At 44.6% G+C, this 24656-nt stretch overlaps 1 protein-coding gene across 4 annotated transcripts in view; it reads right to left on the reverse strand.

Annotated features, from left to right (window-relative positions):
• Positions 1 to 24443, reverse strand: part of LOC117417169 (chloride channel protein 2-like) — a 123111-nt gene extending 98668 nt beyond the window's left edge. The window contains exons 1-2 of one of the 4 annotated variants that reach the window (XM_059034242.1): positions 24017 to 24443; positions 406 to 553 (exon numbers count right to left, since the gene is read on the reverse strand). In XM_059034242.1, the coding sequence (XP_058890225.1) occupies positions 406 to 553; positions 24017 to 24067 (199 nt within the window). In that variant the 5' untranslated portion in view covers positions 24068 to 24443. The remainder of the gene's footprint in view (positions 1 to 405; positions 554 to 24016) is intronic. The other 3 variants (XM_059034241.1, XM_059034244.1, XM_059034243.1) reach the window with 3 other exon arrangements.
• Positions 24444 to 24656: the final 213 nt, after the last annotated feature.

Below are 24656 nucleotides of genomic sequence, written 5' to 3' on the forward strand. Positions count from 1 at the left end.
ACTGCCCTGCTTGTGAAGCGTGTTCGTCACTGTTTACAGTGAGAGCAGCTTCATTAATGATGGGAGCTGCCTTTTCCCTGCAGGCCTTAATGGCAGTTTAGAGTAATCATGCTTTCATTTAATAGGGCAGCAGTGTGGAGCAGTGGTTAGGGCTCTGGACTCTTGACCGGAGGGTCGTGGGTTCAATCCCAGGTGGGGGAAAACCCAACTGTATAAATGGGTAATTGGTCGCCCTGGATAAGGGCGTCTGCTAAGAAATTAATAATAATATAACACTGGATCTCAGACCCCTGGTTAGCACTAATTTGGAACTAGCTTATCTAAGGTGAGGGTTGCTGTTCCTATGCTGTTCCTATGGTTGCTGTTCCTGTGCTGTGCACGGTGGCTGTACGGAGGGTCACTCACTTCGACACCTGGCGCAGCGGCTCTTGTCGTACTCCAGCAGCTCCGCAGACCGGCTGAGCGGTGTCCTCCTGAAACTGGTCTCCTCCCGCAAGCGTGCTGCTTCTTCTTTGGCGTATACCCCCAGCTCCTGGGTATATCTGCCATACATCTGCGGATGAGAAGCACAGAGCACCATCAACAAACACAAAGAGACGAGCAGTACCCTTTCTTCCAGAAACCCCCTCACAAATCTGCACTTCTGGGAGCTTTCTGACTTTGCCATTGGATCGGCCAAGTGGGGACTTTAAATAGGTGAGCAAGAAATATAATACACTTTGAAATGTGTTCCTGATCTCTTCCTTATTACTGTCGCATTTAAAAAGTGGCTCAAGGCACTTTTTATTCGAAAAAGGTGACAATCGTGTTGTAAGACTAGCATTTCCACTGACATTACAGAGCGGGCATAGATTAAGCACATCATGCCTTGACCACCTGATTAAAATTGGGTCCAGTAAATAACCTGTTCTGTGTGGGGTTGGGATTGGACTGCTGCAATTACCCTGGCAGCCCTGCATGAGGCGTCCCTGCATGGTATCACCTGCCAGTCTCAGCCTGGCCTGGCTGGCTGCCTGGACTCACTGAGCACAGCACAGGTACAGAGTGGTGAAACTGGAGACATCCTGTGCCCTGGTCCTCTGTGCCACACAATAGAGAAAACAGGCAATCCTGTTTGATTAAACTGTGGGCTTAAAATCCAGCCCCTCGCTGCTTTAGACTGTATACCAGCTACCTGTGCTACTGTAAGAACGACTGGAGCTGCCATTCACCCAGAACTTAAAGAAACAAATCAGAGAACAAACTAACAAACTAACAAGCTAACAAAATAACGTGTGCATTTGAAAGAGTTGGTTTTACTCAAATGAATGGTCGTTCTAGATGTTAGTTTGTCTTGACTGTGTGTATTTCTCTTCATGGGAAAGTTACAGTGCAGACACACACCGAGCTCCCACAGCGCTGGGAGAATTCACTGAAGAGAAGCTGCTGCACGTGTCAGCTATGTGAATCCAGCCAGAGATCAGTCTGTCTGCTACCAGTGAGTGGTGCAACATAAGAGTCATCATCATCATCGAGAATAATAATAAACTGCCATTACTCCCCTGATAAATAACTCAACACTTGCTTGAACAGACAGTTAAACAAAACAACCAAAATCAAAAAATAAGAAAACAATTCCAGCTGCAGAAACACAGAAAGGGGCATCAATGAGAGGAGATGAATAGCCAGTCTCCGAGCCTGCTGATCCAGTGAACCCAGGGGGAATGAGGCATGCCGGTTACCAGCCAGTGTCTACGCTCCAACCAAAGAGCATTGTTCTGTCACTCCTACACAGGACAGCACTGCTTTCAAAAGCCAGCCCACAAACAGCTTCAATCTAATGATCCTGGCTGTAGATATCAGAGCTGCGCTGTGTTAACGGGGTCTCCGCTGGCTCCGTCAGAGCCACGCGGTGTTAACGGGGTCTCCGCTGGCTCCGTCAGAGCCGCGCGGTGTTAACGGGGTCTCCGCTGGCTCCGTCAGAGCAGCGCGGTGTTAACGGGGTCTCCGCTGGCTCCGTCAGAGCCGCGCGGTGTTAACGGGGTCTCCGCTGGCTCCGTCAGAGCCGCGCTGTGTTAACGGGGTCTCCGCTGGCTCCGTCAGGGTTTAGGAGCTCAGTAACACCTGCTGCTCAAGATCGGCAGGGAAAAATAAGGAGGCACTTGGCTTGACAGGAGAAAGGAGTGACAGGGACTTCAGAAACGTCCCTCAGTGATCTTCAGCACTCCTGATGGGAAAGTGGGTTGCAGAGTTGACATTGGGTAGAGAAACAGGGGTAACATTGAGACAAAAAAAACAAAAAAAACCACACACACAATCTATACAGTGAAGGAAGAATGAAAGATTTAAAATAAACTACTGCACAGAAATAAAAAAAAGAATGACAGAAGGAATGGCACACACAGCTAGGAGTAGACCACATGATAAACAATAAAGCACGATGTAACAGTGTGGGGACGATGCCTGCGTTCTACGGTCTCTGGCAATCACACTCCAGCTCTCGCAGTGGGAGCGGGTTCTGCCAACAGCCAGGAATAGCACTAGCAGCATTAGCTGTATTAGAATTATCTATATTTAAAAGAATCAATACTTAAAAGATCTTCAGACCAAATACAATAAAAAAAAAAGCAGCAGTAGATTGTGCAATGCTGCAGTGTAGCCAGAGATGTGTTCTGCTGACAGGGCGATATTCTGCAGGACAGGATTACTCATGAGTGTGTGGGAGTGAAGAGCCTAGGCACCCTGACACATCGTGCAGAATGCAAACTGATCAATAAGCAGGGGAGGGTGTCCATAAACCCCAGACTGCACCTGTAAGACACCTGGGCAGACTCCAGGGGGTTCAGCAGGTTCGACACAATGTGCAAGTTCAGTTGAACTGCAGCACCCGAGTAACGAGTACCTAGAAAGAGTGCCGTTAGACTGCAGTGAAGTCTCACTTACATCACAACCACCCACACGTACTGTATATAGTGTTGGACAGCCAAAACACTACCGGCTTACAGGCAGCATGCACTTTATTCAGAGCCAACTGCATCACAAATGGGACCATCAATATCCCCAGTGTGTGCTGAAGCATCAGGGAATGACATCAGGGACCCGACACCCTCCAATCCACCCCCTTCCACATCCACACCCTGGATAATAAAGTACAAACTGGGTCATTCAGCTCAGCAGGGCTCCGGGTTCTTGAGCCCTAACGTCTCAGCGTGGCACGCTGGGAAAGCCAGTCCCACGTTGGTTCCATTCTTCAAGCCTGGGAGGGAGTCAGGACAGAATCAGGCCGTTGTAAAGTATGGTTACAGTAAATCAGCAATATCCTGCTTCCAGCCTCCTTTCACCCCCACTGTGTGACAGAGGCCTGAACTATTACACCTCCAAGACTGCCAACAAGAGCAGGCCTCAAACTGAATACCAACTACCGCTGCTCACTCAAGGGTTACCAGGCAACCACACAGACCTGCCTCCCTTACTGACACAGCTGAAAAACAAGCCCAAAGAAAAAGGACACTATGGTTAGAAATATGAATAATTCCAGGCTCAGAATGGGTCTTTCTGTTTTCAAACTCAGTGTGATGTATTGTGGGCTCAGCAGTGAGGGGAGCTTGTTTTAAATAGAGCTGGAACAGGCCCACTATATAGAACAAGTCTCTTTGAGAAACAGCTCCCATTTCTGCCAGGACGGTGGTTCCCAAACCGGTCATGGGGACCCCCTGTGTCTGCTGGTTTTCAATCTACCTGAGCTCTCAATTACTTAACGAGACCTGTAATTTAAACTAATAATTTGCTTAATTAGACCTTTGTAATTGTTTTCAGCTCTTAACAGTTGCATATTTCAAGTTAGCTATAACATTTTATAAGTAACTTGAAATCTGTAACTGTTTCAGAGCTGAAAACAATTGCAAAGGCGTAATTAAGCAAATCATCAGTTCAATGAAGGGTCTGGTTAAGTAATTGAGTGTTCAGTTGGAATGAAAACCAGCAGACACAGGGGGTCCCCAGGACCGGGGTTGGGAAGCTCTTTACTAGGGGATACCGTATGGAAAGTTATGAAACGCAGGAAAGCCTTTCCCTTCAGACATTTCAGGGACACATCTTAAAAGGATAGCTGTATATCTTTCTGCAGGAGAAATCTGTCACAGTATATAAAGATCAATGGAATTGTATGCATCGTAGATTTAAAACTTCAAAGAAAATGTCTCAACCCAATTTAAACTTCACCATATGGCAAATGGATGTCTGTGCTTTCGCAGGGAAGATTAGGCGCCAAGAGGTTAGCAAACAGCAGCGAAGTTGAACAGAGGTGCCAGTCTGTTAAAAACAGACTTTTCTTTATTGCAATCTATTCAGAGCTCTGAAGTAGAGCAGAACAATTGTTCTTCAATGGCCCAGTGTTTCTGCGACTCTAGACGGCTCCACCCCAGCTTCACCCACTGGGATTCAAAAGCATGAGACAGTCAGGAGCCAATAGCAGGAGCTGGGGTACAAAAAGATAAGAAAAACCTATTCCTTCAAAAGGTGTAGGAGAACACAGAACAATCAATCATACGCATAACACTGCAGTATAACACTGCAGCATTCCAACAAGACTCGGCATAACACTGCAGCATTCCGACAAGACTCAGTATAAAAAAGAAAAGAATATATTGACAAAAAAAAAATAGAGAAGAAAATATTGGGTGTGTAGAAGCTTTAGAAAGGCTGCATCTCCAGATCAACAGGAATGTGACTAATCTCTCCGATCTCCTCATTGTTGATATGGGCGTCTATCAAGCCATGTAGATTTCTGCATCACCAGGGTCAGGGCTAAGCGAGGAGGAACTGGAATTCCATATCAAAACATGACAGGGTTGCACAAGCATCAACACAGACCTCTGGATGAGGGCACGACCAGGCTCCAGAGCGCTTTATAAAGCAAATGTCCCAGGGAAGAGACAAGGGACTCCAGTGTTAAATAAGAGGAACGATACTGACACCACTAAAAGTACAACGTTTTTGGCGTGCAGAAGTTTGGGTCTATTTTAAAGTGAGCGCTGCCTTATCCCACACTGGAATGGATCAGGTTTGAGACATTCACCTCAGTGCAATACCACAGCAGGAGGAGCAGGAAACAGCTCCAGCACTCGCTGCCTCATGTCTGGGTTGCTGTCCCTGTTTGTCTGACCTCTGGACCTGCGACAGCGCTACGTGCTCGATAACGAGAGACTCCTTCCCAGAGGGATTCCCAAAATAGAGAAAGAAAGAAAGAAAGAAAGAAAAGGTGGGCGGGCTGGATTTGGATGTTGACATTTTCGTTGTTCTGTGCCGTTAAGAAAGATTAAATTTTTCCGAAGTGGACTGTGAATGGAATCCCAGCCGCTGAGTTTTTTTTTTTGTTTTTTTTTTTAAGATTAACAACTACAAAACAAACAAAAGACCCTCAGGCTTCCTTCCTAGAGTCAATTAGCAGGCTGCGTGTTGCCTCTAATCTTATTTCCTACGTGCTCATTTCTAATTGAGCATGAAATATGGTTCTTTGTATGGAAAGAAAAAAAAAACACAGCAGCCGTGACAAAAGAGCAAGCGCCCCACTGAGAGCACTCCCCCCAGGGCAGGGGGTCTCGGACTGGAGGCCACAGACTCCAGACACGCAGAGTCTCTGGAGACCGCAAGGAAAGAAACAGCCAGCCCAGCACATTGTGCAGAGCAGAGACAATAAATCAAGAAAGACAGATGGCTTCCGAGATGAAACAAAAACAATTAGGAGGTTTAACCCTTTTTCTATTAGAAACTGGGAGTGAAAGTGGGGAGTGTGGAATGGTGTACAGTACAAAGTACAGGTGTAGTTTCATTGATCAAAACCATAACGTTGTATCTAAGACATGCATGCATATCCATTCACAATATAGTATGTTGCCCAATTGTACAGTAACATATTTCACTTCATATAATTCACTTCAGATACACAGTTGCCTAACAGGCCAAGGAATGTGATTTCGTTACTGCTCAGAAAACACACCTTGACCAAGGTTTGACAAGTTGATACATCTAATTGCCCTTCTGCAAGAAGCACTCTTTTATTCAGCTGAAATAGATTACAAACAGCACCACTCTACTTAGGACCTTTTCATTAAAGTGCACTTTGAAAAGAGGGCTCCTGTACTGTCTAAAAAACAGGCAAACTCATCTCATCTTACTCAACATGGGTATTTTTTTTTCAATGAATCACTATGAACAATTACATATGCTCCAAGAGTTCAGTATCCACACACACATGCACACGTGTTTATGTATGTATGTTATTTATTTATTTCTTAGCAGACACCCTTATCCAAGGCAACTTACAATTGTTACAAGATATCACATTATTTTTACATACAATTTCCCATTTATACAGTTGGGCTTTTACTGGAGCAATCTAGGTAAAGTACCTTGCTCAAGGGTACAGCAGCAGTGTCTCCACCTGGGATTGAACCCACGACCCTCTGGTCAAGAGTCCAGAGCCCTAACCACTACTCCACACTGCTGCCCCTGTATGTATGTATGTATGTATGTATGTATGCAAGTATGCATGCACGTATACATGTAACTTCAAGTTACTGACATGGCCCATCCTCAGGGAGTCTATTGTACAACACGTCTCAAAACTGTACAACAGCTTACATCAATATGGACAAGTGCACAATACCCACAACTACAGAACAGTGGTGAAAAACAAAATGAGATTCCAGGGATTAGTGTTCCGGCACAGAGCTGCAAGACTGCGGTCGACCTGCATCTTGTTGGATGGCAGAATGTTCTTCCAGTTTTCTTAAATTGCAGTTCCAGTGCCCTTATGGGTGAGAAATAAAACCGCATAATGTGTATAGTTTATTACCACAGTATATAAAATACATTTAATTTACAATACTACTACAATACCCATTTTGTAACATCCCACGCAATCTACAAAAAAGTGTATGTTTATGAGTTACAATTACAGCCACTTTATTGGAGGAGGGATTGTAAATAGAAAGCTTATCACAATCTGTAATCTTTAATCTGAAGTATTATTATTATTATTATTATTATTATTTATTTCTTAGCAGACGCACTTATCCAGGGCGACTTACAATTGTTACAAGATATCACATTATTTTTTACATACAATTACCCATTTATACAGTTGGGTTTTTACTGGAGCAATCTAGGTAAAGTACCTAGATTACAAGGGTACAGCAGCAGTGTCCCCCATCTGGGATTGAACCCACAACCCTCCGGTCAAGAGTCCAGAGCCCTAACCACTACTCCACACTGCTGCCCAGCTACAATTATCACGTCAAGGTCACTCGAGAGGAACAGGAGCAGAAGGGATTTTCTGCTTGAGGTTTGTTCACACGGAGATTTTGTTGTTTTTTTTTTGTATTGTATTAAATCTTTGTTTTCAATAGAAATACAATCCTGCTCTGGTATCGGGGGTGAAGCAGGCATGTTACTGTATATCGCTTGGGCTCCCAGCACAGTGTATTGTATATTCCAATACTGTCCTAATACAGACGACTGCGTGGAAATAACCTAATGAACCCTATTTCATCTCTTTAAGAGTTACTTAACTCTAGACCTACAGTAAATTACTATTGCCCCTTGAAGTGACTGGGGACTCCACAGGTTTATGGGAGCTTGAAGAGATGGCAGACAATGACTCTGAGCATGAACAGACAATGGCAGACAATGGCAGACAATGACTCTGAGCATGAACAGTTTGGGGGATGTGGTGAGCCTTTCAACCTGGACAAATGAGGGTTTATACAACACCCGGGGGCAGATTCCACACAAGGGTTCAAACGAAGGTTCAAATTCCTGGGAATCGCTTCCCAACATCCCCATTCCCAGTCAACCCACCTAGAAGAGCCGTCAAGCAGATGTAGAATGGACCTGTCCGTTCTCTCAAGCACATCAGCCTCAGAAGCCTCCACTGACCTTTAGCTGCAACTCCAAACACTGCACAACCATTACTGCAACAACCGCGATTCACAAGCCAGCTGCAGTAAAATGGAACCTTGCTTACAAATCTGCATGTGACCTCATTACCATCACAAGCTATAACTTATAAGTAAAACATTAGTACTCTTTCATGCTCTTGTCATGAAAGGCATTAAGAAAACAAGCCTACTGCTGTTGTTGTTGCACAATACAAGAAGAACGAGCTACACATGGGAAAAGTACAGACTCCAAACTCCCACATCTCCACCCAATACAAGAACGCTGTGACTTGGTACAATGATCAGGTGAGACTGCAGGACCGTGAGAGTCTCTCTCTCTCTCTCTCTCTCTCTCTCATTATGGCAGAGGGATTAACTGGCTATTAATTATCTTGTTATCCCCTCGGCCATAGTCTGCATGAGTCTAATATGTGTGACTGTCAGCTAATTCAATAATTACTAGCCGACAGTCATGCATTCTCACGAGGTATTAAAATACAAAATCATATAATGGTGGACGGCACTTCGCTCGTCCTGCCAAATACAATACATATGCACCCAGGGGTGGGGTGTACCCCGTCACAAGTCCCCAGTCTGGTTCTCCTAACCAGGCCTCAAAGGATGTATTTATTGTAGTCATGCACTCTACTCTGAGGACAAGCCTGCTGTAACCACCTGGACTCCCCAGACAAAGCCAGAGCATTTCAATGCACTTTTCCATTCATTCAGAATGTGTCAGACGTTCACACCTCCCCTCATGGTACAGCGGTCTGACCCAAGTCCTTACCACTGATCCACTTTCCACAGCCGTATTCCTCTCGATTTCAGCTCTGGCTGTTATTTTATTTTATTTTATTTTTTTAACTTCTGAAAATAGAAAGTATAGACAAAAGCAATTTTCTGCATAATGATACACAAGAGGAATGTATTAGAATCATGTAACAGTAATGTTAAAGATGATTTACAATAGGTTTATATGCCCAATTACCTCCCGCCTCTTACATTCTGTCGTCTTTTCTAGCACATACGGGATAGGTTCAACTGCGTATTAACTTCTGAATGAGATAAATTATCTCTGAAAGCAGTATGCATTCTCACACTGCAGCAGCTTTACTGTGGGAGCAGAAACGCTATTAATGTTCTTCCCCGTAGCGCCAGAACCCTGCTCTCTCTTCAGTGCCGCACACAGTGTTGCTTCAGCAGATCTTGATGCAGTAATGTGATGGATATGGATTGAATACTCTTGACCTCACCGCTTTGTTTTTTTATTCCTCACCAGCTCATTAGCAGAGGACCACATCAAGGGTATTGGTGGAAGGTAGATTGAGCTGCCACAGCCATCGGGTCTACTCTTCAAAGGATATTTCTAAAGACCCGAGGGCTGCAAAGGCACAGAGTACTGTACAGGGCTGTAGCAACCCCCAAGCTGTATATACAGTAACAGCTCGGTAGCGTTTCAGTGTGTTTAATTGGGCACCGGGGCTCTGAGTAGCTGGGATAAGGCCAGGCATATACAAGATATGCAGCTATCGGCTAAAGCAGCAGCAGCAGGAGGCTGGCTAGCCTGCAGTCAAACTCCTGAAACTGCACAGTGATGAAACTTCCCAACCTGAATAAACTACTGAACTTTTTCAACTAACAAAACCAGTCACCTGATTGAGAACGCCCAACAATGAGAAAGCCCCAAGCTCATTTCCTTCGTCATACTAATCCTATTAAAGCCATCAGTCCCTTGCTGCCTAATGCGCTCTCACTGCAGTGCCTGCAAACAGGGCAGAGTGAAGCAATGCACTAAACCCCCTGATCTGACTGTCACAGATCGGCTCTGTGGTGCCGAGTCATGACCTCAGCCACCAGCCTTGTCCAGCTCCAGTGCCCAGCTCCCCGGGAGGCGCAGTGCCCAGCTCCCCGGGAGGCGCAGTGCCCAGCTCCCCGGGAGGCGCAGCGCCATGGAGACACCATGCAAGCAGACACAGCCAGGGATACCAAGGGGGCTTTAATAATGAAAATGAAGTGGACTAGCCCATTACTTTCAGATACTCCTAGAAGCTGGCTGATCTCAAAACATCATCTGGTGCTGAGGATCCCAATTCTTCAGCATTAACAACACGACTAGGCAACCCATTCCATACCCTCACCCCTGTCCTTTTCTCTAGACCTTTCAGACGTGAAACTCCCCCTCCCCCCCGACCCTCAACCCTCTGCAGAAGGGAACTGCATGACTTTAAAGTAATATTGGTTTAAATCTTGCATCGCCCCGAACTCGCAGGAGTCTGACATAAATAGAAAGAGACTGTGAACTTAACCAATGATTTCTCTGTAATTTGTGCAATCTGGAACTGTGGATAAAGAGAAAATATGACAAGCTGCAGAGGGGGAGCCTGTAAAAACAAGGCTATGCTTGTCTAAGCATTCCCAGCTGGACCCACAACATAACTAGTGGATTAGAAACACCCACAAGACAAGCATGACTCCTTAAGGCATTCATTTATTATTATTATTTTGAGCATTCCAGAAATAGATATTTCAGCACACCCAACACTCTCCCGAGGTCTGCATTCACTTTGGAAAGGGATACATTCGTGCTGGAATCCCCGGACATTGCGGAACTAATGCAGCATTCAAATTCTACAGAACTCTGGTAAATTCCAGAATTCTACAGGTTCAGAGCAATGTCTAAATGTTTAGAAGATTCCATGATACAGGACAGCAGTCTTGGCTCCTTCTCCACTGTGTGGGAGCAGTTACTCTCTCAACAGGCGTTTAGATGCGTCTCTGCACTTTGAGTAATAAGCCTTCAGGAACGCGCCGATTCATTTTCAGAGTCAATTAAGTGAACATCACTTATCTGAGCTGCTCGGTTTAACACACTGTCTGCAGCGTAGCGAGTGTTTAGTTCACAAAGGCGTGCAGCATAATGTGTTAATTAAGTTACCAGTTCTAAAGCCCAGGTCACTGGTGTTCACACATGCCAAACAACCCTTCATAAGGTTTCCATTATTAACAGTATATCAAAGTGTGATCAAGCTTGGCAAAGCACAGGTAAGCACTGTGTAGTCCATAGAGGTCTGGTGACTCTGGTAAATACATAGTATAATCATAAGAGAACTCAAACTTCTCTCCATCTTTATGAAGATAAGGGCTGGGAGGACATGACAGGACCCTTACTGGAGCCCAATCGCTCACAGAAAAGTCAGTCATTGCATTACCGGTCAGAGTGTTTGACTGCCTGTGTTCCACACAGCATCCCCGAAGACACATAAGCTTACTTATCAGGTCGCTGAAGAGTTAAAACTGTAAAAACAAACTCTTTCCAATTGCCTGTTGACTGCCTGACAGGTGAAGACAGCACAGCCCATAGCTGCTGCTGCTGCCAACAGCTGCCTTACAAATCAATCACAAAAGCATGTCTTTGAGTCACACAGGCTACTGTATCTAGATGTGAATCAGTGCATTGATCCAGTGAGACACAATGCCCCGGGCCAGGGTTCAGCAGAAAGATAGAGTACTGTCAAACCCGCTTATAACGACCGGTCGAGGGACTGTATCGATTGGTGGTCATTATATGCAGCCGATTAACACAGGCAACACATATCCACTGGCATTCTCCAGAGCTGTGCCGACAGACTGGAGATCTGGCTGGATAAAGCCTGCTTTTCTTTGCTCTTCTCTACCTCGCCTACACTAGCACTCTTTAAAAACCTACTCATTCCTGGCTTTTACAACCAGCTAAAGGGAATACTGTAATGCCGCCACCTACATCAAAACTGTACACTTGAATAGGTGGGATGTTTTTTGCCCTAGGAATTCTAAGCATCTAGCTCTCTTTTAAAAGAGCAGAGAGAAGGACACAATTAATATTTTTCATATGGGTAATTAATATACTGTATGCTGAATGTATGCAAGTGCGAGTACAGCAGGAAGCCCCCAGGGTTGCAATGTGTTACTGGGAGGTAAGACTTCAGGTACCAAGGTGATGCCTGATAATCAGGAGACTTTATTGCGATTAGAAAAAGGTAAAGCAGCCTTTATTGTTATGTCAAACATTTTAAATCTTTAAATTTACAGGTTTATTTTCCTTCTGTTTTACTTTTTATTTTTTTTATCTGGAAGTTCTGTGGTCAACTACCTGACTGGTGGATGAAGGTCCTGAAGTTTCTAAATTTATATTTACCGAACTTCTTTAAAAAAAAAAACAGGACTGAATTAAGGACTGCGATAAATGCTTTGAAAATATGGCCCATTGTGTTTTATTATAGCCAATCTGTCAAGCTGGGGAAGTCATTCCGTTTTTTCAGCCTTCTCTCTTTCCTCTTTGTCGAACACATCCGCTAACTCTTGAACGAACGGAGGGAATGCAGTGCCTGTCTGCGTGTGTGTCTGCGTGCGTCCGTGTGTCTGTGCGTCCGTGTGTCTGTGCGTCCGTGTGTCCGTGCGTCCGTGTGTCCGTGCGTCCGTGTGTCCGTGCGTCCGTGCGTGGGATGCTGACTGGAATCCGTAGAAACAAAAGGGAATTGTCAAAACAGGGTCTTGTCCGAGGTGGGAGCGCAGGCAGTAGGTGGCTGAATGCTTTTGTCTTGAATAGTCAGAAACGCATTTGCACTGCAGCACAGTTATTATAAGGACCTTCAGCTCCAAAGTCTGACTTTACTGCGCTGCCATGACTCATACCGCACTGAAGTCCTAAAGGGAGTTTTTATTCAACGATACACTTTGAATGCTCACACCATCAAACACATTCATTGTAACTTATCCATGTTAAAGAACTTCATGTTTGTATGGTGTAACTGCTGTGTGTCAGTGTTGAAGGTAGGCTGGATGGATGGATGGATGGATGGATGGATGGATGGGATGTCCACCACTGTCACCTAATCACAATCCTGGGACCTTTTCTCACGCATGTACCTACCTACCATGCGTTTCTCATCACCAATACTCAAAGCTTTCTGAATCTTTTACATAAAAAAAAAAAAAACTTTTAACCCAGATATCAACTTTACCACCCATCAATTGCCTCTTTTTCAGCTTCGGCATTCCCAGTTTTATACCTAAAAATCACTCTCTAAATGACCGCAACTCTTTAAATCTCTAGCACTCTGTTCCTTCTTAATTCAGAATAAGTCCTTTGAGCAGCATGCACTGTACAGGTCTTTCTTTGTCAGTTAACTTTCCAGTCCTGGGCTCTTTGGCAGAGCTGTCCCCGTGATTGGGGACGAAGCCCTGGTTTATAAATAGTGTTCTTGTGGCGTCTTGGCACAGCCCGGAACAGCCTTTCTATCAGCCGCTGAATAATAAACACAGATGAACAGAGAGCTGCTCTACCAGAACTGTGGGGCAAAAGGATCCGTGGAACTGCCAGCTCAGCGATCCAACAGCCTTTCTGAGGAATTGCGAGCACAGCTCTGCCAGGAGAGACCTAAAGAACTAGGAGGCTGTGTGGTCCAGTGGTTAAAGAAAAGGGCTTGTAACCAGGAGGTCCCCGGTTCAAATCCCACCTCAGCCACTGACACATTGTGTGACCCTGAGCAAGTCACTTAACCTCCTTATGCTCCGTCTTTCGGGTGAGATGTAGCTGATGCATAGTTCACACACCCTAGTCTCTGTAAGTCGCCTTGGATAAAGGCGTCTGCTAAATAAACAAATAATAATAATAATAAAGCCGATAAACCCTGCGTCAGTACTTACTGCCTAACTAATGCACCCTGTTTCATTAATGTGATGATCATGAGGGATATGGGGAGACGGGTGGCCCCGAGGTCTCAGACAGGGTTAACAGAACAGATTGGTCAGATTCAGGACTTGGTCCCAGCCAGAACTAAATGGGTTGAAATGTCAGGGAACTCAACAGTCATTGTTGCAGCTGCGTTCACAATCTAGTGTTTGTTTTCATTTGAATCCCCCAGTTTACGTGTTTTGGAAGCCAGAGTGGTTTCTTGCAAACAGCCTCTCAGTCCCAGAGACAGGCTGCAGGTTATTTGCATCTCGCTGAATGTAAACATTTCGAGTTCTGCCACGTCGGGAGGAGCGTGCAGAAATTGAGATGCGCATCACGTTTAGAGAGAGGAGAGAGTCAGTGAGAGTCTCTGCTCACATGAGCCTCCCAGACGTCACATGAAAGCAAATTAACCTCCGAGCCAGACCGCTCGACATTTACACTGGCAGGGCTTCATACAGATTCATCAGAAGAAGGTGGTTAATAATAATCACCCAACACATGTTATGGCTGATTCTGCTTATTTCCATCAAATCCAAACAAACCGCTCACAACTTGCTTCGGAACAGAAGAATTCTTGCAGTTTTTCTCAGAAACATCAGTAGTCTATTATCCCAGATTTCAGGTAATTCCAAATTAGGAATTTACCTTCTGTTTTGGCACTCTTCCGTAAAAAGTAAATCCTCTCTCTCAAGCAGGTGTCACAGGAATGTCATTTTTATAGAAATTGCAAATATAAAAAAAATTTAAAAAAGCTAACAAAACAAACAAAAGCCCTCAGATTTTCTAAGAGGGTTTTCCATACCCCGTCCTCAGGCTTCGGATCAGAAGCTAAACCTGCACACAGCACTCTCTTTACTGTGCATTATTGTGCTGGCCATGTTGCATTAATAACACGTGGACATCCTCTCCAGCACCTTCCATACAAACCCGAGAAGGGAAGAAGGACTACACTGAGCAGCAGAGAGAGTTCCATTACCGAGCAGGCAAGCAGGCGAGCATATGTATACTGCTGTGTCTGGGAGGTCCGAGAGGTTCGTCAGGCTCTGGTGCAATTAAAGAGTTAACACTGAGAGCAGGCCAGCAGCAGAGTGGTGAAATCCTTCTCTGCAACGATCACTGTTTCATTTCATCACCTCCGCGCACCACTGTTCATTGAACCACAATCAGCAGAGGGCATCTCCCCGTCGGAGCTACAGACTGCATGTAGGACAGCAGACTGGGCTCTCGCAGAACTTCAAGATACAAAAAGCACTGTAAGGAAAGGGAGAGATGCTATCCAGACAAGGAAAGATAGACACACACAGCGAGGACGACCATGAAGAGATCAATATCACAGACACGGACACTGTACAGACAGACAGACAGGTACTCTGATCAATACAGGACTTTCACAAAGTACAGACTGAGAATAAATATACAGTGACGCAGAAATCTTTACACATCAATCATCACCATTGTATATCAATCATTTATAAATGGACGCTTGTATGGGTAAATATTAGAATTTTTTTTTTTGGTGAAACTACTCTGTAGAACAGGCCACAGAGTTTCAGGTCCTAAATGATTTACTTGACCCTACGCTCAAGATCAATTAATCATTTAGAAACTCGCTGCAGCAAAGGCTGTCTGACTGCTGATGACATCTACTGTTCTTGGCTAAAATCCTGTTCAACTCACTTTTCACCGAACTGACAGCAAAATTGAAGACAGCAATGTATTCTTGAGTGTGGCTTTCAACCATAACATGCTCAAGATCAGATCAGTACATCACATCCTGTTCTGTTACAACACTGAGTTACTGCAACCACCCAAACTCACTGTGCCTCCCCAATCAGACTGGCCTGGATACTACAACCACCCAAACTCACTGTGCCTCCCCATTCAGACTGGAGTGGATACAACAACCACCCAAACTCACTGTGCCTCCCCATTCAGACTGGAGTGGATACAACAACCACCCAAACTCACTGTGCCTCCCCATTCAGACTGGAGTGGATACTGCAGCCACCCAAACTCACTGTGCCTCCCCATTCAGACTGGAGTGGATACAACAACCACCCAAACTCACTGTGCCTCCCCATTCAGACTGGAGTGGATACAACAACCACCCAAACTCACTGTGCCTCCCCATTCAGACTGGAGTGGATACAACAACCACCCAAACTCACTGTGCCTCCCCATTCAGACTGGAGTGGATACAACAACCACCCAAACTCACTGTGCCTCCCCATTCAGACTGGAGTGGATACAACAACCACCCAAACTCACTGTGCCTCCCCATTCAGACTGGAGTGGATACTGCAGCCACCCAAACTCACTGTGCCTCCCCAATCAGACTGGCCTGGATACAACAACCACCCAAACTCACTGTGCCTCCCCATTCAGACTGGAGTGGATACAACAACCACCCAAACTCACTGTGCCTCCCCATTCAGACTGGAGTGGATACAACAACCACCCAAACTCACTGTGCCTCCCCATCCAGACTGGACTGTACAGGTAAGGGTACACAAGACAGCCCTCAAGAATCAGACAAAATTATATCCAGCAGACTTGTGCAATACGAGCATGCATAGGAAGAATGTATGGAAGAAAACAATGAAGACAAAAGGAAGGGAGGTAGGTAGGTGCCTGCCTGCCTGTCTCTCCTGAATGTTAAATCTGTGCTAGTGCTATATATAGGTGTCATAGTGATTGAAAGTTTCCCTTTTAAACTAGTATCACATGACTCCTATTGCAGAGCAGTGTCACAGGCAACAAGCTAAGGTGTGTCTTATTAAACTCATAGTAAAACCAGGAATGGATCAAACTGCTATGCATTGGAGTCTTATTCTCATCCCTGGTATATGAAAGTACAGAGGCTGAAGTTATGGGTTAAACAGGCTGGTGGGACTGAGTGGTTGACAAGCCAGCACCAGGACTGAATTGAAAGAACACACAGTTCATTTAGCTGCAGATTTGCCACGGCACGCTGGAACACAATGCCTTCATTCACATCTTCATACACTTTCATGTCAGGACGGTCGCGCTCTCAACCACACACTGCTGCTAATTAATGGAAGCTGCACTGCTTAGCACCATTGTGTATGTATAATCACATCAAAACATATAGTAGCTGCCCAGTAGAGCAGAGAACATAAAATCATAAAGAACACACACACACACACACACACGCTCACACACATACACACACACACACTCACGCTCACACACACAGGGACACACTCACGCACACACAGTGACACACGCGCTCGCACACACACACACGCACACACACAGTGACACACACTCACGCACACACACAGTGACACACGCGCTCGCACACACACACACACACACACAGGGACACACGCACACACACTCACGCACACACATTTGAACAGAAATGTGTTTATATACAGACATATTACATAACGCGCATCCTCAAAAAACAGTACCAAATTAAATAAACAAATATTAGAATAAATGTGTATATACAGTTATATAATGTCATACAAAACTGTACAACTGAAACGATGAAAAAAAAATTCATTGTTTAATGTGTTTTACATGTATCGGTCAATTTGACCGCTCCAGGTCGGAATAGGTATGACAGTACTTTATCGCGCTAATTTTTGCAGCTACACAATTCTTTCTTTGTCAGGGTAATGAGTACATATATTTAGGAAAAGCCAGGAAAGCACAGCTCTGTATCTTAAACACACGCACCGCAACTTAAATTTAAATGACTGCCTTGGTCGTTCTATTGTTAAAGCACTGTAAAGCACAGAGAGGTAATGTAAGCCATATTAAAAAAACATGTCAAACCAGGTGATAAATGCATAGTATAACATTGGGAAACACACAATTAAATTGAGCAATACTAAAGTACAGTGGTAAACTTTGATTTCAGTTTTTACTGAACTACAAAACATGTTTAATGCCCTCACTTGAGCTGGGCTCGACCCTTCCGAATGGATCTGAGCTCAGTGAGACTGTGTAACCTCTTACTCCTCTTGTGTAAACAGGCTCGGCTTTCACTCAGCCTAGGCTTGTTAAACACGGTTAGAGAGGCTTTATACACTTCCCTGAATCATTAAGGGGTCTAAACTGGACTGAAAACCCAGCCTCCAGGGACAAGAAGCAGGAGAGACTGGAGTGTGAGCCTGTTGGGATTCTGAGCGCCTTCCCATCTGCACTGTACAAACAATTCAGAATGCTCAGCCCTTACTAAACTAACCCAGCACATTGTTAGATACCTTACTAGAGCTTTGTTGCACAGAGCCACATGGAAAGAACAGTCCCAAAACTTCCCCAAATCCAAACAGCAGGTTTTTAAAACAGAACTTAATGTTACACTTTCAAAACTTTCAAATGCAGCGATGGACAGCTCGGTAATCATTGCAGAGAATGGAAGCGTGATCAAATAAAAATAAAAAAAATCACAAAATCAAATCACCCCAGACATGACAGGAATGGGACAGGCAAAGAGCAGGTTTGTGCTGTGAGGTCAGTGCCTGAAGGGTTCTGTGCACTTGTCCAGTTGAAGACATGCTCACTAACTCTCTTTCTCACTGCCATGGAGCTCCGGAAGAGCACTAAAAATAGGGTCGGGCTTCTGTCCAAATCCACAGCAAACGCACAGACATCCCTGGAGAGGATTTATTGTAAATGATGGGGCTGGCTGTGAACAAGCAGAGTGTACAGTAATTAATCCTGTCTTGTTTATGATCGGCTTGATTCACAATCATCAGCGTAAAAGAAGCCACAGTCTTGACTCCTGGATACAGAATCAATACAAAGCTAATGACCCAATCAGCAATAACGCGACTCTGTACTGCCTGCCTGCCTGCAGCTTCCCTGGCTCTGCGATTACTCCAGCTCCTCGCATTAGAATTGACTTCTAATTCTGGATCTGTCTTGTGGGAGAGCGTCTCAGTCTGTGTTTGCAACAGCAATGTCTGTGACTACAGCACCCAAAATGTCCAGTCTACAGGGACAGATATCAAATATCCCAGTCTCACAATACTGTACGTGCCAAACTACAATTAAAGTTAAAGATGCACCATTTAAAAAAGCAATTTCCCAACCAGTCATCGGACAAACTAAGACTTTCTGTTGTGTGCATCAGTATGTACAGTAGGTAATAAAACCCACTTCTCTGCCTGGCTTGAGAAAGCGTGCAGCGAGCCCCTGGTATCACTGTCAGGTGATGACAGTAGGCTCTTGCAAACAAGAAAACATTCGCTCCCAGTCTGTGGGCTCTTCAATAGAATGAAGTCATGCATCCAGAAACACACAGCAATGCCAGCACCCACACACACACACACACGCACGCAAACACACACAAACACACACACACACACAAACACACGCACACAGACACGCAAACACACACAGACACACAAACACACACACAAACACAAACATGCACGCAAACACACACGCGCGCATGCACACACACAAGCACACACAAACGAATGGAGATGAAAAAGTAATTCCTGTAACAAGCTGCAAAGATGAGCTAATCCCCTCGAAGGCTTAGCAGCCGATTAGCCACACACAGGCAACACAGTCAGAGTGCAAAGCTGCCATGATAACAGCGATTAATGCTCAATGCAGTAAGAATACCTACACAGCAAAACTAGACATCAAACAAACAACCCACCACCGGAGAAGGGTAAAACAAGAGTGAGGAAATACAAAATATTAAAAAGCATTCAGCAAAGAAAACTAAAAAACAATACTCTCTCTCTCTCTCTCTCTCTATTGTCTGCCTACAATGTAAAGGTGCTATAAATTACACAAGCGCAGCTAATCAAATCAGTTCCTGGCCTTCGCTCTCTGTGACTCGTAATATCGCGTGCTCCAATTTTATAAGGATTCTCACACAAGACTGAGAGGCAGTAGCTGGGGGCCAGTGGGCTGCCTCTCGGAGGCTCTGGCATGCCAGTTACACAGCTGGAGGAGAATCGGGTACAGAACTGCTGCGATACACCTAGACTGACAACCAGGAGCTGCAGCATTATACTAAAACATGACTGTGTGTGTGTGTGTGTGTGTGTGTGTGTAGTCTGTTTGTTAATTGATTCCTTCTGTTCTGAAAGCAGGCGTTGGTTACTTTCCTGTTTCTTATGGTAGTTACAGGGAGCTGTCCAGGCAATCCAAGCATGCTAGAAACCACACAGTTAACACCCTGTGTGCAAACAACCTGCCGTCTCAGAAACCTCCTCACCATGTGTGCAAGCAGCCTGCCCAGGTGCCAGTATCACACACCTTTGCAGAGTCCTTTTAATTGCGAAGTGTAATTATGACGTACTCCGATTGTTCAACTTCAGGTATTGATTTCCATGCACATTATCTTTCATTGTTTGACTTTTGCTGACACATTTTGTTTCTTAATTTGAATTTCCACACATACAGCGCAGCTCATTCAAAAGGAAGCATTATTCAGGGGGGAGGATGGCACCCCTACAGTGAACCGATCAGTGAACTCCAGGGTGCAATGAGTAAAGGGAGGTGCAGACTAGCCCGAGGCTGCACAGCGTGGCAGCAGCACGTTGGAAATGCATTGAGCACAATGACAGGGTCCTGGTGAAACCATTGCTCTTCAATCTGCTCCCACAGCCAAGGAAACCCAAAGGACTCTCAGACGCAAGTCCACACATGGATAAATAAACACTGAGCAACTCGAAGAAAAGAAAACGCTCAAGAGACTTCCGATCCCTAGCTGCTGTACGTTTGCAGAGCGAAGAACAGCAGCGTGGTAGTGACAACTCCCCAGTCCTGCTAGCCCTCCTCACTTACACTGCAGTCTCCAGGTTAGTGCTGGTCTTGACCTGTCTGTGGTGCTGCCTGTATCTTACAAGCTGTGAACAAGGACTAATCCCAGCAGCATTACATCCTTTTCTTTCTCAAATATGGTATATGCAGTACTGTGACAACACAACATCGTGTGCAAGTTTACACAGCCACTCGGAGCTAACAGGACCTGCAAATGAAATAGAAATCTCACTGCGCTGATGTCAATGGAAAACAATAACTAGAGGATAAAATGACATGCCCAATTCTCCCAAACTACACCAGAGCCCTGAGTGAACTACATCAGTGACTCCCCAAACTTTTCCATTGGAAATGAGTCTTCTGAGAGGAACAATTAGTCAAACTCCCCCACAGACAAGCGTGTGTGTGAAACTGGGACTAGATTGCAGTTTGAATGTGTCAGGCTCAGCCAGTGTGGCAATGCGACGCTGTGACAGCAGCCCTTGCTCGGAAGCTGCAACATTAATTTCATAGAAGTAGTACAGTAGGCTGACAAAAAGGGGAAATGCACTGTGAGTAAAGTAACGTGACTTCCTTATGGTGGGGCTTCTGTTTCCAAAGCCAATATTTCCATTGCTCTTTATATGAACTCATTTTCTTTATTTGGTGACATAGCAAGTTCTCTGATAATAATCACAACGTGATCTTAATACCACTGCTGCATGACTAAAACAGGAGCCCTTGGTCAAGCAAGGACCTGAAAACCAGCCACTCGGATCTCTTCAGTGCATTTTCATTATTTAAATTAGAGTTTGAGAAATAACAATTACTCACAAACTGTTACATTCATTTGAAATGCAACTGCACTATGTGGCGAAGCTACAACCAGGAAACATCCGTACAGCTGCTATTAACGTACCGATAACAGAAACTTTGATCGCTCGTGCAATTATACAAGGTAGTGCTGCATAAAAAGCCGAGGTTACCTTAATCACATTGGTTATTTTTTAGAAGATGCTGTAATTAAATCCACAGATAGTGGTAGCCTAAGTAACACGCAGTGTTGTGTAATGCCCTGCCATTGTGGAATCTGTCCTTTCCGCTGTCGGAGAGGTAAGATGAGAGGAGGTTAAGAGCTCTATAACCACAAATGCAGACGAGCCCAGCTCGACTCAGGGCTGGGTGTGAGGGCAGGGTGTCAGACTCAGGGCAGGGTGTCAGACTCAGGGCAGGGTGTCAGACTCAGGGCAGGGTGTCAGACTCAGGGCAGGGTGTGAGAGCAGCATTCTCAGCCTCTTCACTGCCATGCCCATCTTAGCATCCCTATTGTATCTGTGGGAAAATGACACCTAAGCAGTTTCAATAACTAACTAACCAACCGATTTGATGCAGAACACACTGAGGATTTGGGAACTTGAGTCCTGTTAGCCTGAATCCTCTGAGGCTGTGCATATAAGCAAAAGTAATTGACCCGCAAAAATAACCTGCGCTTCCCTGATTGCAATTTCAACACTGAATGCAGAGTGAAACTGAATGTATCTAGTTTCTTTTAGTATTTATACACTCCCCTGACTGCACAGCCCTCAGTCGTGTCTTTACCATGTCACTCATGGATCCCCAGACAGGCTTTTCAATAATATACATGCATCTATAAAGGGGAGGCAGTGTGGAGTAGTGGTTAGGGCTCTGGACTCTTGACCAGAGGGTCGTGGGTTCAATCTCAGGTGGGGGACACTGCTGCTGTACCCTTAAGCAAGGTACTTTACCCAGATTGCTCCAGTAAAAACCCAGCTGTATAAATGGGTAATTGTATGTAAAAATAATGTGATATCTTGTAACAATTGTAAGTCGCCCTGGATAAGGGCGTCTGCTAAGAAATAAATAATAATAATAAATAATCTATACACACATGGCTACACACCAACACACATCACGCTGAATGGAAACTGGGTTTTATTTATCTTTAATGCTTACTGACCACACCTCATTTATCAACAATGAATTGTGGGAAAGTCCTCTTACTGTGTGCTGTGCAGGGCGCCTATTGTTTCAGAAGACAGTGTGGCAGTGTTACAATGCGTGCAAATGGCAACTTCACTTAAGCTATCTGTGTTACACAGATAACAAGCTATCAAATTACAAAGAATTAAACTGTGACAATCTGCTGTCACAACTGTAGGATAATACCAATAAATACACCTGGCAGCTACACTGCTGTGCAATGGTGCATGCACAATTTAAACAGCCTCTTTGATAATGTATCCCAAACTGAACACATTAACAACTGCAAAAACATTCTCAGCAACAGGCTAAAGGTGGGCTGGCTGAATCCCAGTATTAAAAGTTCAGAATTTCTGCTTGCCCTGGCGTTGAGCATTGTGTGTGTTGCTGAATCACGCGTGGTTTAAGTGCAGTGAGGGACTTGTGTCCTGGCCATGCTAAATAAGCTCTGTCTTTGCAGCACTCAAGGTGTAAAGGAGATCTTGCTCCCTGCTAAAAGATAAGGTCATTTACCCACCAAGCCACCTGGCATGGTGCTACAACACTTCAGCCCATTGCAATGAATGGAATACTGGCACTACATACAAGTATAAATAATACCTACCCCACTAGAAATATACAGACTACAATACTGCAAAAAAAAAGCACTTCATCTAAAGAGACTCCGTGGAGCCAAGCTTTGCGCTGAGGAGGCACTGAGTTAGCATCCATAGTCTCGCTGCGAAATGCCAATTACATACAGAGCCCGCAGACCAACAAACTCAAACAGAGACGCTCAGCCCATCCGCGACCCCAGCGACGCTGTAAGAGACACCGGCAGAAACGCACACACACCTAGTGAGTTTATGCGAACATGTTGCAACAATACCGCCTGCGTTTAGGAAACGCATGCACGACACACAGTAACACACAAGCCACGACAATATACAATGCAGCAGCAACAATCCGATGGCGTTATTCGGTTCCTGTCGCTCATGATAACTCCACATTGAGTATTGACAAATAACCCATTGTAGAGGATGGCAGATAGGATACACAGCGTATTAGCGGTGTCCAGTGTGCCATTAGTATCTCTGCAATGCATACTGATAAGGCAGGACACCTGCGCTGCTAATTACAGGTGTCCACTGACTTTACTATCGTTATCATAAAACATTGCGGAGTGTTTTTAGCTATGATAATTAATTAATTAATTAATTAATTAATTAACAAAGCCGTGATTGTTGTCTCATACCGAGTTGTACAGGTATTGAGATAACATTTTTAAAAAGGAAAACGATAACTCTGCACTCCACACATTAAAGATACCGCAGCATTCAAGAACAAAACGTCAGTACTGTAGATCTCCAGAAATTACCTAAACAAACTCCAAACACACGTCTCTCCTCACTGGACGATGTCACTTTACTCTGAATTGTCGCTCTTAAAAAGAACAAGCTCAGTTCCTTAAAATGCACTTTCTTTCTTGTTAGTGGTCGTGCACTTTATCCGCGTAAGCAGCGCCACCAGCAATGAAGTGTTCCAGTTTGTTTGTTTTTTGGGGTTTTTTTGTTTGTTTGTTTGTTTGTTTGTTTGTTTGTTTTTGCAGAACGCGGTTCCAAAGCAACACCCTGCAACACAATGCATCACAGACACTTACCAAAGTTTGCTCATACTGGAGCGCTCGCTGATCGGTCCCGTCCCCTGACATAGCTGCACACTGGTCCGCTCTGATCTGACGGAGGTCTGGCGTGCTAACAGTGGTAAAATGTGTACTAATTCTCAGGCGCAGATAAAGACTGCACGGGTGATTACAACATTCACGTATTTAATCAGTTACAGCCCATATCTCGCTTTTACAGCTCAAACTTTAAAAAACATCTGACAAGAAAAGTCTGTGCGCTTATCTTCCAAAATGTATCCGGGGTCTGGTTACAGGCATGACTTTTAGTGGGTGTGCAGGTTTGGAGACCCCTCCTTTAGTTCACGTGGTACCGTCTAAGCATATCCCAGAGGATCAGAGTTCAGAACAGAAAGGAGTTTGTTCACTTGTAATGTTTTTCAGATCCTAATTAAAGTGTCCTTTAATGGCTTTTTTTGTAAGTGACCGGATTCAAGATTTGCTGTTTTTATTTTTTTTATCTTTTCAACAAATGCGCAGCATTTATAGTTTCACAGACACTACGGTTGAAATAACACCTTTTCTGTTTGCTAGACCTTACAGAACGGTGTTTCTGTGACGCGTAATTAAGAACAAAGCATTTTTTAAATTTAATTTAATGTATTAATTTATTCATTTG

Source organism: Acipenser ruthenus, chromosome 12 (genome assembly GCF_902713425.1).
Source record: "Acipenser ruthenus chromosome 12, fAciRut3.2 maternal haplotype, whole genome shotgun sequence".
NCBI lineage: Eukaryota > Metazoa > Chordata > Actinopteri > Acipenseriformes > Acipenseridae > Acipenser > Acipenser ruthenus.